The sequence below is a fragment of the Larimichthys crocea genome, chromosome XVIII (genome assembly GCF_000972845.2).
Source record: "Larimichthys crocea isolate SSNF chromosome XVIII, L_crocea_2.0, whole genome shotgun sequence".
NCBI classification, from domain to species: Eukaryota; Metazoa; Chordata; class Actinopteri; family Sciaenidae; genus Larimichthys; species Larimichthys crocea.
In genome coordinates this window covers 12,346,844-12,362,403 of record NC_040028.1, presented here as the reverse complement: position 1 = coordinate 12,362,403, position 15,560 = coordinate 12,346,844, and the positions used below count along the sequence as shown (strand labels likewise).

Genomic DNA, 15,560 nt, shown 5'->3' with positions numbered 1-15,560 from the left:
ACTTTTATCAGTAAGGTTTAGCTACCGTTAGCATGGGTAAACAATGCTGACAGCATCTCCATACAAGCATTGTCATTGTTAGCATGACCAGTGCTACCTACACAGACGCACACACCCTTCATGTAATAAGTTTTTGTTTTCTGTGTGTTTTCAGTTTTTCTGCAGTTGGAAAAATACAGTCAGAGGTCAAAGGTCAGCACACTGTCTGCTGCTTCCTCTTTTCGCTGGTTTTGGTTGTACCTTCATAACCACAGTGACTGCACACTTCCTCTTTGCTTTTTTGACAATGAGTTACTCAGACATCATTGCGGAGAGGTTTTTGGCACCTGTTGCCCCTGACGACGGATGTTGGCTCTTCGTCCTTTTCCGGCTCTCCCTCTTCCCGTCGTCACGTTGAGTTCACCTCTATCGAGGCCTCTCCTCTTTAAAGACAACAAAATAAAAGAGCTGAAAGCTGACCTCCTGTCAGATTCATGTTTTAGTCCTTCACCTCTGTCGGAGAGAAAATAACATCCTGAAGGGAGGGACGGTCACACACAGAAACTCTCATACCCTGCCTTTGATTCTTCTGGATTGGTTGTCAGAAAGTGGGTCATTGTGACATCACCACTTAGGTGGAGGTCTGGGTGTCCTGACCCATGACATTTTGAGCATGAGACGCTTCCTTTCCTGCAGTTTTTATTCACAATTTGTGCTTTTTATGCATCGTTTTTAAAATAATCGGCTACTGTCAACATGAACATAAAGAAAATAAAGAGTCAGTAAAACCCAGCTGTTATAGTAAGGATTAAAACATCACATCACACAGATGATGAAAATATCAGTCAAATTACGTCCTCTATGTGTCCTCTGCCATTGTGTTGCTCAGACTTGGTAGTCCCCTGCTGAATGTTTTCACAAGGGGCAATGGAAAATATTCAATACTCACTTATTACTTAATACTAATATACTATTAATACTCATTCATACTGACAGAACTGACGCGCTCGTGGGTTCATCTGCCATCCAGATGTTTTTACAGTCGAACTTGATCTGGAGGTATAAGCCGCCATTTTTTAAAAAGTGACAGACAACATGATTGTCACATTCAAAGGAAGGTGCATTTTATTTATTCTTTGTAGGCAATGATCATGTACTATATCCCGCTGGTTCCCAAAGTTGGGGACCAAGCAAGATGATTTTCAGAAATGGCATATTTTACCTATAACTGTAACAAAACATAAAAAAAGTAGTTACATTTAAAATGAAAGCCTTTTGATTTTCTCTGACCCCTCTGACCCCTGATGTGATTACTGCAGATTAACAACATTAGCAGCAGCAGCAACAACATTAATATTAAGGTATATTAGCATTGTGCTAAACATTACGGCATGTAACAAGGACAAACCATCTGACATCTGGGAATAGTGGGAGACGCAAATCACTGGTACCGTTGCTTTGGGGGTCATGGGATGAAAAGTTTGTGAACCCCTGCTATATCGGCTGGGTGTCAACCCATCCCTCATGTCTGTCTGATAGATATGTAGCTACACTCAGAGGCTAGTTAGCTTAGCATAAAAATGGAAAAAGATGGAAACACCTATAGCCTCACATGTGAAAACAGTAAAGTTCTGTTTTTATAGAGGTAATATGCTATTCCTTGGGTCTTATGAATTAAAAAGGTTAGCATGAAGTGCTCTGTGGCTTAGTTACAGCTGCATGTAGTAAGCTAGTTAGCCTGCCACCTTTGCTGAGTGTCTGTCTCACTACAGATCCATGCACACTGATTCAACACTGTGGACAGAAGTGTGCTGCGCCTGGCTATGGTAGCTTTTAGTTATATAAACTAGAATCAGACAATCATTATTCAGGTCAGTTTAGCTATTGCTCAAACTTCATAATTCATAGCACTGTCCATTGTAGCAACCGATAACGTCCAATAATGTAATACCTGCCGAAAACATAATAATTTTGGCCATTTTAAATGTAATAAAGCCAATAATGTAATAACATGCATATAATGTAATAACTTAGTAATAACTAGACTGATTAGTCTTTTTCATCTAACACTGAGCAAACATGTAGTGATCTAACTACCATATACACTTCACAGTGATGAATGAAATAATATTCCACTATGCATTAAATTATGAATTTACATATCTAATCAAATAAACCATATTCTAAATAAAAAACAAATAATAACAATAACAAATAATTCCTAAATTGTCTCTTACAATCATAATTAAGGGGAGAGAGTGCTGCAGAGTATGTACCCTTGATGAATGACTATACCATCCACTTTATCTATTTTTGATGAGCAAACTGCACAAAAACTGCAAAATTATCTTTTATTTCCAAGAAATGCAGTCCTGTTTATGTATTATTACATTATTGGATAACGATTTTTTTAATGCTACACCAATAATGTAATAACCAGCCAATGACATATATAACTTAATACGTTATTGGGTAAATGTCATTACATTATTGGCTTTATTACATTATTTGTTGCTACACACATTTTCTGCCAGTAAAGTATTTTTTGTTTTAGGTTGAAGAAATGCTGCAAACACTGTTGAACCACAGTCAGCAGACATAAAGCTTGTTGTTGACTTTTGTTTCATTTAGTGTCTTTAGTTTGCACTCTCAGCAGGCTGTGTCTTTTTGTGTTGTTAAATCTTACAGATGACTGGAAACAGTAAACAGTAGAGAAGTTTGCTGAATGTTCTCCAACCTCTCTACTGTTCATTCATCTCTCTCCCAAACAACCAGGAAGTCTTCTCAACCAGCTGACAGCTGCACACACACATTATGTGTGTGTGTGTGTGTGTGTGTGTAGAATCTCCATAATTTGCAGAATTCACGTTCTGCTGTTTATTTTCCTGGTTTAAATAAACAAACAGGAAGTGAGACAGAATGGCAGGAATGGGACTTCCTGTTAGGTGAGAGCTGCAGCAATGACCTCCAATCACAGATTAGAGCTGTAGTGAAGTCACTTCCTGTCTGCAGCTGTTTTTTTTTCTTTATGGAACATGTGAACGGCGCAGCGAGTGGCGGGTCTGATGAGCATCCTGTATTTATGCAAATGAAGGCTCCACTCCTCACCGCACTCGGCGATGTTGACGACAGAGATGTTGTTGTTGTTGTTGTTGTTTTCATCGTGGTTGCCAGTAGCGATGTTGACATCAGGAAGAAGAACAGCTGGCGTAACTGGAGGCATTGCCACAGCAACACAGACCCACAATACCTCTGGAGCAAAACAGCTGTTCTGTCCAGAGGCGAGTGGCCGAGATACAGACAGAGAGAGAGAGGGACAGACATGATGGCATGAATTCGTTTTTAGGTTCTTATTGATCCCAACATGCAGCATCTCATACAGACTATGTAGACGATGCTAGTGCTAAAACCAGTGCTTAAAATGACAAATGATGTTTTCTAACCCTAACCCTACAGAATAAACATCTGCAAACCTATGGAAACTGAGAATGGCAGTGCTATAATGCCATTTTGTTGAGGAGACAAACCTTGTTATCTCGAGATAATGACATAATCATCCTTATCAAAACAAAATGTTGTTTCCTCTCATTACTTCTAATGTTCATCAGGAAATCAGGATTTATAGATGGTGTCTTAAAAAATATAGTGTAGTGTGTAGTTCAAGTTCATTACAGTTCTAAAGTTCAAGTAGACTTCAGATCATAGATAAGAAAAAGAGAACTACGTGCAGCAACAACAGAACGGATGGTATCTGCATGTGTGGTTCCCCCCATAAAGTATGGAGGAGGAGGTGTGATGGTATAGGTGCTTTGCTGGTGACACTGTTGGTGATTTATTCAAAATTCAAAGAACTCACTCTTCACTGACGTGCCATGTGGTTTGAGCGTAGTGGGACCATCATTTCTTTTAATATGACAATGACCTAAAACACACTTCCAGGCTATGTAAGGTCTTATAAACCAAGAAGGAGAGTGATGGAGTGCTGCATCAGATGACCTGGCCTCGACAATCACCTGACCTAAACCCAACAGAGATGGTTTGGGATGAGTTGGACCGCCGAGCGAAGGAATAGATAACAAGTGCTCAGCATTTATAGGACTCCTTCAAGACTGTTGAAAGTATTCCAGGTGACAACACTTTGTGATGTGTTCAAAGTTTCTCGTACTGTACATCCAGTAGAATTTGTTCATTTGGACCAAAATGTAAAGAAACCAATTAAAGAAATCAAAACAGATCAAATACAGTGTTCTAGGCAAAGCCACAATAAATGACTCATCGTGTCTTTACTCATAACAATAGTTATTATGATAACCAATCTTAAAGTTTCTCATGTGAACGGACTCAAATAAACAGAACTAAATCATTTCTAAACATTTCCCCCACAGATACACAAGCTGACTCACAGCCTGAGGGGGAATGTATCAATACGCACAGCTGGAAACAAACTAGTTCCATTAGATGAGCTGGGTGATGAAGTCACAGGAGTCCAAAGAGAAACACTGGACACACAGTGACGTCAAATGTGAAATATGAATCAGGACGTACACTGTGTGTACATAAATACCATGTCTAATTAGAGTTTAAATTTATACTTCCTGTCCACAGTTCCCATGGTGACCGTGGGAGAGACTGAGGGGGCGTTTAGTGATAGTCTAGTCAGACACAAACACACACAAACACAGACTGTACATTCACACAATTCTTTCCTGTTGAATCGTGTTGTTTTATGCTGCAGCATTGACATGACCTCAGAAACACTCGCTGGTAACTCTGCATTCAACTAACCAATCAGCCCCTAACCCAATATGGAAGTCCAGAATTCTTAATTAGTGAGGCTGTGATTAAAAGTGTAACATGGAGACTTCCTGTAAACAAACATCAGTTATGGTCAGTGCAGTCGTTGAACCCATTACCTATCATCATCTGATGTTGCCCTCTGGGGCCAACCGGGTGGACTTCTGTGTGCTGCCAGCGGATACAGAATAGATCAAGGATATCCGGACCAAGACTTTCCCCTGCAGTCTGATCAGCAACTTGATATCCAAGAATGTAAAGGAACCCGCACACATTTATGCTAATCTCTATAAACAGATATCTGCATAATAATGCAGATTACTTAAAAAGCTAAGTAGTTGCCCCATGATATATAACGGCTTCAAATATTGTATTTCGACTGACGTGTTCAGCCTCTTTCGGTCTCCACATGGACTGTGCATGCAAACAAATCCCACTCAAATGTGATTGGTCGATGCTAATTTGCTTAAAAATGGAAGCTAGAACGCTTGTGATGCCAAAATCTCGTTCCTTGCCTGCAGATCCAACATTTATATGCAGATACCTGTTTATAGAGATTACATTCAGTTTCATTTGCCAATTTGTATCTAGCTTGCCGTCCCTGCATTTGTTGGCATACTGTGGCATTATCTTGACATGTTACTGTTTACCACGAGAACAGTGTAAAAGGACTATATGTCACCTGCTGCACAGACGATAAACAGGATAAAACATGTTCATCAGAGTGTGTCAGAGTGTGGTTGCTCATATGGCCGTTGCCATCTTGGTGGTCCTGCCTCCCAGCTAATCCAAAAATCAGCAAAGTTCAGCAGTTTTTTGTACCAGGCTGTAAACATGTTTATTTCTGCTGTGAAGTTGGACATTTTAACATAGGGACTTATGGAGACTGACTCAAGTGGACGTTTGAGGAACTGCATTTTTGGGTACATTATGGCCACGCAGATTGCCACTTGGTGCAAACATATGTGCATCTTCAGCACAAAATAAACCAAATGGAGATCCACCGTTGAGATGAAAATGTATTTCCTCTCATCTAAATGCTTCTTAAAGCCCCATCAGGAGTTTGCTAATAAAACAAGTGTGAATTCCCAACAGACTGCTAAAACTGCAAAGAACCTGACCTCTCTGGTGGCTACTAGAGGACAAAAACTCTACAGGGAACCTTCAATCCAGACAAACATAAATAAGAATCTACAGTCCACTTCTGGCTCTGTGAGGCTTTATGCTCACAGTCAGAAGCGTGCTAACAATGAGGATACCAATGTTGATGTTGAGTTTAGCATGCTTACATTGAATGCTATAACAGTGAATTTCCCTGGTGAGGGATCATTAGAGTCTATCTTATCTTATTCACTGGTTAGCACAAGACCCAGAGTACAGCTGAGGCTGATGGGGATGTCTCTAGTTTTGCAGGAAAGCCTGAAGGAGCAGCTACGAGAAGTGACGCACACAAAATATCAATATATTTCATTGTAGATAAATTGCAAATGTGTCCCTTCATGACATCAAACCACAGATTCACTTCTGCTAACGTGCATGCTTCATAACTTTTGCCATTAACAATGTTCCATATGTGCAGCAGCAGGGGAAGAGCTGTGCATTTTCTGTTTAAATCTGCGAGAAATGGGACAGGAAACAGGTCTGTGTGTGTTGTTGGTGTTTCAGCTCTATTGTTCTGTTTTGTCCCAGATCTGACAAAGCTAACTCTATTAATGATGAGGAGGCTATTACACACACACACACACACACACATACATGCATGTGGTGCAGTGTTTTGTTGTTGGACAGGAGAATGGAGCTCTGTTGTCACATCTGCAGCTCTCTGCATTTTTGCTTTTACCGAGTTTAAAGGTTATTTCACTGCTGGGAGGTCAGAGGTCAAAGGTCACCTCCTCCTAGCCCCACAGCTGCTCCTACCTCTGATGTCTTAAAGCTTAAACTTGAGTCAGTGTTGAGGCTGCGCAGACAACGTTTTTTTTTTTCTTCGTCTCAATGAAGAGCAGACATTACTCAGAGGACTGTGGAGATGACATGTTACACAGTGAGAGGATGTATTGCAGTACAGACCCAGTTAACAGTTAAATAAACAGATGACACTGAGGACCGGCAGGCCTGTTAGAAGTTTTACTGTCTTCTATCTAGACCATCGTTCACCATTTCTAATACATTAAACGCTGTAGTTTTGCATGGTGTGTTTCAGTGTCTTTAAACCTTAAAAACACGATTTTTGGACTACTTGGGCTCGGCAGAAACAAGCTGTAAACACATCATCATTTTATATAGTTGACATATTAGCACAATCTATCTCCAAATCCAGCAGAAGCAGAGAGATCCTCCTTTTATGTATTCCATATCGTCCATTTGATGAATCTAAGTCCAGTATTCACTTCATTTTAGCTCTGTTTTTGGTCTCCACCAACCACAATCGACTGGCTCCACTGTGTTATGCTAACTTTATCTGTCTGCTGTTTAGTGTTGATCATTGTAGTACAGTGGAGTTTTAGAGCTTTCTCATTGCTGCTAAAGACTCGTGAGTCTGAATAAAATAAGTAAAGTTATGGGGTGTTGAAGCAAAACAAGGATCTGAAGTGAGCATCATTCATAAAAAATGCATGGCTGACGGAACACCGTCACAGTCCTCATTTTATTCATCGTTAATATAAAAATATCGATTGCAGAAGCTTTAATATAAACACTGAGGCACACTCTGCTGGTCACAGTAGTTGTGTTTCAGTTGATCCTTTGAAGGATGTGGTCTCCAAAGGTGTGGCCTCCGTGGGCTGCTTCATGGACTGTGAAGGCTCTCACTGACTCCATCAGTGTTGTTTTCTCAGCTGGTTGAAGTTGAAGTGGAGCAAACAAGCCATAAAAGGCTATGATCTAAGTTAAAACATATTTTTAGTCTCGCATGCCACTATAATATCCCACTAAACAAATTAAACATGAGAAAGACTGAAACAAGATGCTGGAAGTGTATCTGTAGGAACACAGAACAATCCTTCTAATCAGAGGTCAAAGCTCACATTATATAAGTTCCAGTTAGTGATGCTAGCACCCTAGCACAGACCCTGCAGTTCACATCTACTGCCAATAAACTGAATGAGAAGCTTTAAGTCTGATTCTGCTGCTGGTCCACACATTCAAATTATTTATTCAAAAGTGAAACTGGTTTCATTCACAGGAATTCTTTGTCCTGCTGTGCTTGACAACATGTGGAGGTGCACTCGTGATGACAGTGGAAACTAATGTACCAACAAGCCTGTACAGTACCAGTCAAAAGTTTGGACACGCCTTGTCATTTAGTGTTTTTTCTTTATTTTTATTACTTTCTACACTGTAGATGAACACACGACATCAAAACGATGAACTGACACATATAGATTTATGTGGTGAACATAAAAAGTGTGAGCACACTCTTGACATCCCCTCAGGCAGATTCAGGAGGTTGTCACCTGGAATGATTTTCCAACTTGAAGGTGTTCCCGTGTATTCTGAGCACTGCAGAATACTATAGTAGCATTTCTGGCCTTAAATTTTGAATAAATCGCCAAAAGTGTCACCAGCAAAGCGTGTCACATTTGTCTCCTCCATTGTTCACGATGGGAACCACACATGCAGATACGATTCGCTCGCCTTCACAAAGACACGGCGGTTGGAACCAATATTCTCAAATTTCACTTAAGTCAAGATTTCTGCAGGTCCATTAATTTCCATTCATGTCATTCATGTCCATCGATGGTGTTTTTTGGCTCAAGCAGTTCACTTCTTCTTCTTGGTCTTCCTCAGGCATTGTTTCTTTGCGGCAATTCAACCATGAAGGTCTGATTCACACAGTTTCCTCTGAACAGTTGATGTTTAGGTGTGTCTGCTACTTGAACTCTGTGAAATCTAAAAACAGATTTTGCTTTGTTTACACCTTTTTTTTTGTTCACCATATAATTCACATTTGTTATTTCATTTGGATGTCTTCAAAGTTCATTTGCAATGTAGAAATAAAAACAACAAAACAAAATCCAAAATCCACTGAAATCCACAGAAGTAATGTATATCTCTCAAATCATCTTCTTTTCTGATCAAATCACGCAAGACAAATGCTGTCATCCTTTTTCCTTCCCCATTTTTTTAAACAAAAACTCAGATGCTTGTGTGGTGCAGATTATAAATAACTAATCACAACCTTCAATTCACCTTCTGCCACATTTAGCGTCTGTGGAAAACACTGTCAGCTTTACTTCTTTATGTCTATATAAAACTGTTTTTGGTTCTGTTGGATTATGAAATAAAAAATCCCACTGACTTTTTTTTTCCACACTCATGTCTCTTATTTAGGTATTGACAGATTTGTACACCCCCCCCCAAAAAAACAACAAAACAAACTCAACTCAACAACATCAGTTCACTGAGAAAGCTGCTGCTGGAGTCCTGACACAGACCAAGAGAAGTGAACACATCAAACCAGAACTCAAGTTTCTTCACTGTCATCCAGTATAATGGCACCTGTCAGTAGGTGGGATATATTAGGCAGCAACTGAACATTTTGTCCTCTAAGTTAATGTTAGACACAGAAACATGGTCAAGCATCAGGATCTGAGTGACATTGATAAGGTCAAATTGTGATTGCTACACAACTCTGTCAGAGCATCTCCAAACCTGCAGCTTGTGGGTTCTTTTTCTAACTTCGCTCGGTGTTTCACTATGGGAATCGCTTCTGGCGAGACCATTACGGAAGCTCCAATGACACAACGTCTGTCTCCGACAGACAGGTCGACGCGTAGGGAAGGCCCCGCCCCCTCTATATACCACCGTCGACCGCCCCGTCCGGGCCATTCTCGCTTTCTTCCTCAGCGGAATTACGAGAGCTCCCTCAGTTCATCCGGTTGTCAGGTTGGTTGCTAGCTTAACTGCTATCAAACGTCCCGTTAAGGGAAACGTTGCCTAGCGCGGCACCAACAGACTCTGGACTGTGCTGACGGTTATTTCAGTGGGATTGCGACCGCGTTGTGGCGAGCTTCCCGACGGGTCACCAGGTGCTCAACCACCGGGTGCCCTGCCAGCTTCGGGCTACGTTCACTCGAGCTCGGGCTAGGTGCTCACATTAGCTTGTGTGCCACCGTCATTTGGAGCATAGTTAACGCGTAACGGCGAACTATTCTCCACACGACAGGTTATAGTTAGGCTCACACCAACTATATACCCCAATAAAAATTTTAAACTAGGTTCACCCCTAGTACCACATTTCTCCCCAGACTGGCATGTCTGTCCCCGCAGCCCCCGTCATAGGAGCCGGGCAGACGGAGGGGAAGGGCTCTTCCCGCCGTTGCCCAACGTCATGTGGAGCAACGATTTCGGGCAGAGACCCCCACCCTATGTGTATCGTGTGCATGGGAGCTAAGCACGCTCAGGCGGCGCTAGCGGACCCGCAGGTTTGCGCACATTGCTGCACCATGCCGATGAAGGTCCTGGAGAGGAGACTGAGAGTGGCTGTGACAGGTACTGACGGCAGGGACCCGTCCCTCGCCGCTTCAGATACCGCTCAGGAGATCCACACTGCCCATCAGCCGCGAGTCCCGAGGGACTGGGCGGACGTGATGGAGGAGGTTGAGCCCATACCCCCGCTGTTTGAAGATGTCTTCAGGCGGGAGGGAGACGACGATGCAGACGGTGAGACCGGTTCTGACATCCTCGAATTGGATGACATGGAGGAAGGAGAGGAGGACTCTACCTTCCCCACGCAATCCAGACCTCCTAGCTCAACCGAAGCAGCCGCTCCAGTGGATAACAACCTGTACGAGGTTTGCAAACGAGCCGCGGCTAAACTGAATATTCCCTGGCCGGCGGCTCAGGACATGGAGGGGGCGACAAGGGACCTCTACGATGGTAAGAGACTCCCTCCGACCCGCCCTCCGGCCAAGCAGCTGCTCCCAGCGGTCCCGGCCTGCATGACCGAGATGAGTCGGTTTTGGTCGAGCCCGTTCAAGAGCAAGGTAACCACACAGGGCTACTCCAAGCTAGAAGTGCATGGCATGGCGGAGCTGGGGCTGGCCGAACCCCCGGCTGTGGAGCCTTCACTGGCCTACCACCTCCATCCGAGCCGCCGATCCATCTCAGCGTCTTCGCGCATCTCCCTGCCCGGTAAAACGGAGCGTACAGCAGCAGGTGTGTATCAGCGTATGTACAAATATGCTGCGCAGTCGGTCTGCTCGCTAAACGCCGTCACGCTGTTGTCGGCTTATCAAGCGGAGATTTTGGAGGAGATGGGCCGCCAGTTGGATTCGGGGGTCCCGAACCCGACGCTGTGGGACGAGATCTGTGTGGTGAACGACCTCCTCCTGCGCTCCTCACGCGGAGCTGTGCAGGGCTGCGGGCGCGTCATGGGCCTGGCAGTCGCGGGAGAAAGAGCTCTGTGGCTCTCCCTGTCAGGGCTGGGTGACACTCAAAAAGCGGAGGTCATGGACGCCGCGTACGACCCCACCAAGGGTCTCTTCGGCCCAGCTCTGGAGAGAATGCGTGAAACCAGCACACAGAGAAAGCAGGAGGGTGAGGCATTCGAGCTGTGTTTGCCTCGAAAGCAGATCCCGCGGCCCCCACCTCGCACCGGATTCGCTGCTGCGGCCGCAGCAGCGAGAGGAAGACAGGGGGACGCGAGACCGAGTCACAGACCGGGTGCCGGTCGCGGCGACCAGCAGCCGAGAGCGGGCAATAACAAGCCCTGGGGCAAGCACTCTTTCGCCGCAGTGGCGGCGGCGAAACGCAACTCTGCCCAACCCCAGAGGGAGGGGAAGAAGCGGTCTGCCTGACGCACCATGCCCCTCATCTCCTGTTCCTCCTCCGGCAAAGAGGAGAAGAGAGGAGTTCAGAGCAGCGGCTCCGGTTTGGGTTTCTGGAGCCAGCAGCCACGGTCCCTCCCCGCTAGTTCAGAAAGGCGGGGGAGAGAGACTGTCATGTTCGAACAAGTGTCACCAAGCACCTGTTGTTCACTACAGCCAAGAGCTGTCCCCCTGGGTGTCACCAAACACTCATTTTCATGTTCCCATGTTCAAAGAAATAAAAGTGACAGCCCCGCAGCCAGGCCAAGAGCCGAGGGCGGTGTGTCTCACACAAAAAATACTGAATCAAACACCGTGCAGCCCAGGGAGGGAGGTTCATACCTCCTCCCGGCCACCGGTGGGCGCCATCGCCCCTCTGGAGAGAGGGCCTCTGGCGGTTCAGGTGGAGAAATGGCGCGCATGCGCAGTAAACACATGGGTCATGTTGTCTGTTTCCCGGGGATACAGGCTTCAGTTTGCTACAAAACCACCGAGATTCAACGGTGTTTTGATGTCAGTAGCAGAGGGGGAAGCTGCACGGGTGTTACAGGACGAAATCGATTCTCTTTTAATCAAAAGAGCAATCAGAGTGGTCCCGGTCGAGGAGAGTCAGCAGGGGTTTTACTCCCGTTACTTCCTCATCCCAAAGAAAGGGGGAGCACTGCGTCCCATTCTGGATCTGCGTGTGTTAAACAGTCATCTGAGAAAATACACGTTCAGAATGTTAACAATAAAAGTGTTGTGTCAGTCTATCCGTCCCGGCGACTGGTTTGCCACTATCGATCTGGCAGATGCATATTTTCACATCGAGATTTTCCCTGCACACAGGAAATTCCTCAGGTTTGCTCACCGGGGCATAGCCTACGAATACCGAGTGCTCCCGTTTGGTCTCTCGCTGGCTCCACGGGTTTTCAGCAAATGTGTGGAAGCAGCACTGTCTCCGTTAAGGAGCAGAGGTATCAGGATATTTTCGTACATAGACGATTATCTGATATGCTCTCATTCACGGGAGCAGGCACTCAGGGATGTGGAGACTGTGACGTCTCACCTCAGCGGCCTGGGTTTCAGAATAAACTGGACCAAAAGCCGAGTGCTTCCCGCACAATGCATCTCCTATCTGGGTGTCAGTATAGACTCCCTCAGATATCGTGCCACGCTATCGGAGGAGAGGCTACAGTCGTTCAATCAGTGTCTGGCCCGGTTTCAACCGGGGACAGCAGTGCAGTTCAGACTGTGTCTACGGCTGCTGGGGCTAATGGCTTCTGTCATTTCAGTAGTGAGGCTGGGCCTCCTGCTGATGAGGGATGTGCAGAGATGGGTGGCATCGTTAAGACTGTGTCCCCGCCGTCACCTCTCTCGCTCGGTGACAGTTTCGCCAGAGTGCACGGCAGCTCTCCACCAGTGGAGAAATCCGGCGATTTTCTCTCAGGGTGTCAGCCTGGGGACGGTGGCGTCAAGGGTTGTCATAACAACGGACGCGTCCATGACAGGTTGGGGAGCGACATTCAAGGGCAGAGCAGTGAATGGCACCTGGTCAGCGGAGCTGGCTCAGGCGCATATAAACTATCTCGAGTTGATGGCAGTGTTTCTGGCCTTGAAACATTTTCTCCCTCACCTGAGAGGGCAGCATGTGCTGGTGAAATCCGACAACTCCACGGTGGTGGCATACGTGAACCGTCAGGGAGGCACGCGCTCTTCACGGCTTCACAAACTGGCACAGAAAATAATTCTGTGGAGCGTCTCTCGGCTCGGGTCGCTGCGGGCGACGCACGTAGCGGGAGTGCTGAACAGGGGCGCAGATCTCATGTCAAGAGGAAACCCTCTGTTCGGGGAATGGAAACTCCATCCCCAGGTGGTGAGCCAGCTGTGGCAGAGGTACGGCCGGGCTGCCGTAGATCTGTTCGCCTCGCGAGAAAACGCGCATTGTCAGCTGTATTTCTCATTAACGGAGGAGGATGCGCCGTTAGGTGTGGATGCGCTGGCGCACCCGTGGCCAAACGTCTTGCTGTACGCATTTCCTCCTCTCAGTCTGATCTCCCCCACACTGACCAGAGTGAGAGCTCAGGGCCTGTCGCTGATTTTGATAGCCCCACGGTGGCCGTCCAAACACTGGATAGCGGAGATAGTTCAAGTACTATCAGGCCAACCTTGGCCCCTGCCGCTGCGCAGGGACCTCTTGTCTCAGGCAGGGGGGGAGATTTACCATCCCCATCCAGAGCAGGTGGCTCTCTGGGCCTGGCCCGTGAGAGGTTAAATTTGGGCACTGCTGGATTGCCTCGGAACGTGATCGACACTATTCAGTGTGCGAGGGCTTCATCCACTCGCTCATTATACAGTTGTAAGTGGCGAGTGTTTGAGGAGTGGTGTGAGGCCAGACGTATTGTCTCATTTCAGTGCTCAGTGAAAGACATTCTCTGTTTTCTCCAAGACCTGCTGGAAAAGGGTAAAGCCTTTTCCACTATCAAGGTGTATCTGGCCGCTATTTCAGCATGCCACATAGGCTTGGGGGATAAGCCGGTGGGCCAGCATCCGTTGGTATGCCGCTTTATGAACGGAGTGCGCCGGAAACTGCCAGTTTCCAGGCCTATGGTGCCATTATGGGACTTGGCGATTGTGTTAGACGCTCTTTCACAACACCCATTTGAACCTTTGGAGGTGGTGGGTCTGAAGTTTTTGTCACTTAAGACCGCTCTCCTCCTCGCTTTGACTACTGCGAAGCGAGTGAGTGATTTACATGCGCTGTCAACCCGCCCGGCTTGCTTGCAGTTTGCGCCGGGCTTGTCTAAGGTGTGTTTACGGCCGAATCCGGCGTTCATACCTAAAGTGGTGGAATCTGCTTACAGATGCCCCACAGTGGAATTGAAGGCTTTTCATCCTCCGCCGTTTGGGTCAGCGGAGGAGAGCAGACTGAACACTCTGTGCCCTGTGCGTGCATTACGTGTGTATGTGAACAGGACAGCCAGCTTCCGGGGAACCGATCAGCTGTTTGTGTCTTGGGCCACGCCCCACAAGGGGAAGCCACTATCCCGACAGAGACTGTCACATTGGATTGTGGATGCTATAGGGCTAGCTTACAGGTGCAGGGGCCAGCAGCCCCCTGCAGGTTTGAAAGCTCACTCCACCAGGAGCATGGCTACGTCATGGGCTCTGTTTAAAGGAGTTAGGGTGGAGGACATTTGTGCGGCGGCGAGTTGGGCTTCTCCGCACACTTTCGTGAGATTCTATAGGCTGGATGTCTCAGGTCCATCCCTAGCTCACGCAGTACTCGAGTCTGGTGCTTCAGAAACTGGTTGATGTCATCCCAGTCAGGAGCCAGATGACTTCGGGAGATTATGCATTCCGGGAGTGGTCTATATCTCCCATAGTGAAACACCGAGCGAAGTTAGAAAAAGAACGTCGGGTTACTTAACGTAATCCCTGGTTCTTTGATAACAGAGTGAGGTGTTTCACCAACAAATCCCTCCTTGCATATATGAGGGAAGAAACCGATAAGAATGGCCCGGACGGGGCGGTCGACGGTGGTATATAGAGGGGGCGGGGCCTTCCCTACGCGTCGACCTGTCTGTCGGAGACAGACGTTGTGTCATTGGAGCTTCCGTAATGGTCTCGCCAGAAGCGATTCCCATAGTGAAACACCTCACTCTGTTATCAAAGAACCAGGGATTACGTTAAGTAACCCGACGGTATTCCTGGTCCACAGTGGTCAGTCCCTATCAAAAGTGGTCCAAGCTAGGAAAAGTGGTGTGCTGGCAAAAGGGTCCTGGCACCAAGACTCATTGATGCACATGGGGAGTGAAGGCTGGCAGCTGTGTTTCGATCGACGACGACAAGCTACTGTAGCTCAAACTGCTGAAAGAGTTAATGCTGGTCCTGATAAAAATGTGTCAGAACACACAGTGCATAACAGTTTGTTGAGTATGGGGCAGACCAGTCAGGGTTCATGCTGACCCTTGTCCACTGTTGAAAGCACCAACAATGGAC

General features: G+C 46.2%; 1 protein-coding gene across 1 annotated transcript; it reads left to right on the top strand.

Annotated features, from left to right (window-relative positions):
* The first annotated feature begins 12,212 nt into the window (after positions 1–12,212).
* LOC113748120 (uncharacterized) lies at positions 12,213–13,952 on the top strand. The gene is made up of 2 exons (XM_027290779.1): positions 12,213–12,327; positions 12,362–13,952. Exon 2 carries the CDS (start codon positions 12,835–12,837, stop codon positions 13,831–13,833), a length of 999 nt encoding a protein of 332 aa, XP_027146580.1. The 5' UTR covers positions 12,213–12,327; positions 12,362–12,834; the 3' UTR covers positions 13,834–13,952.
* The last annotated feature ends 1,608 nt before the right edge of the window (positions 13,953–15,560 follow it).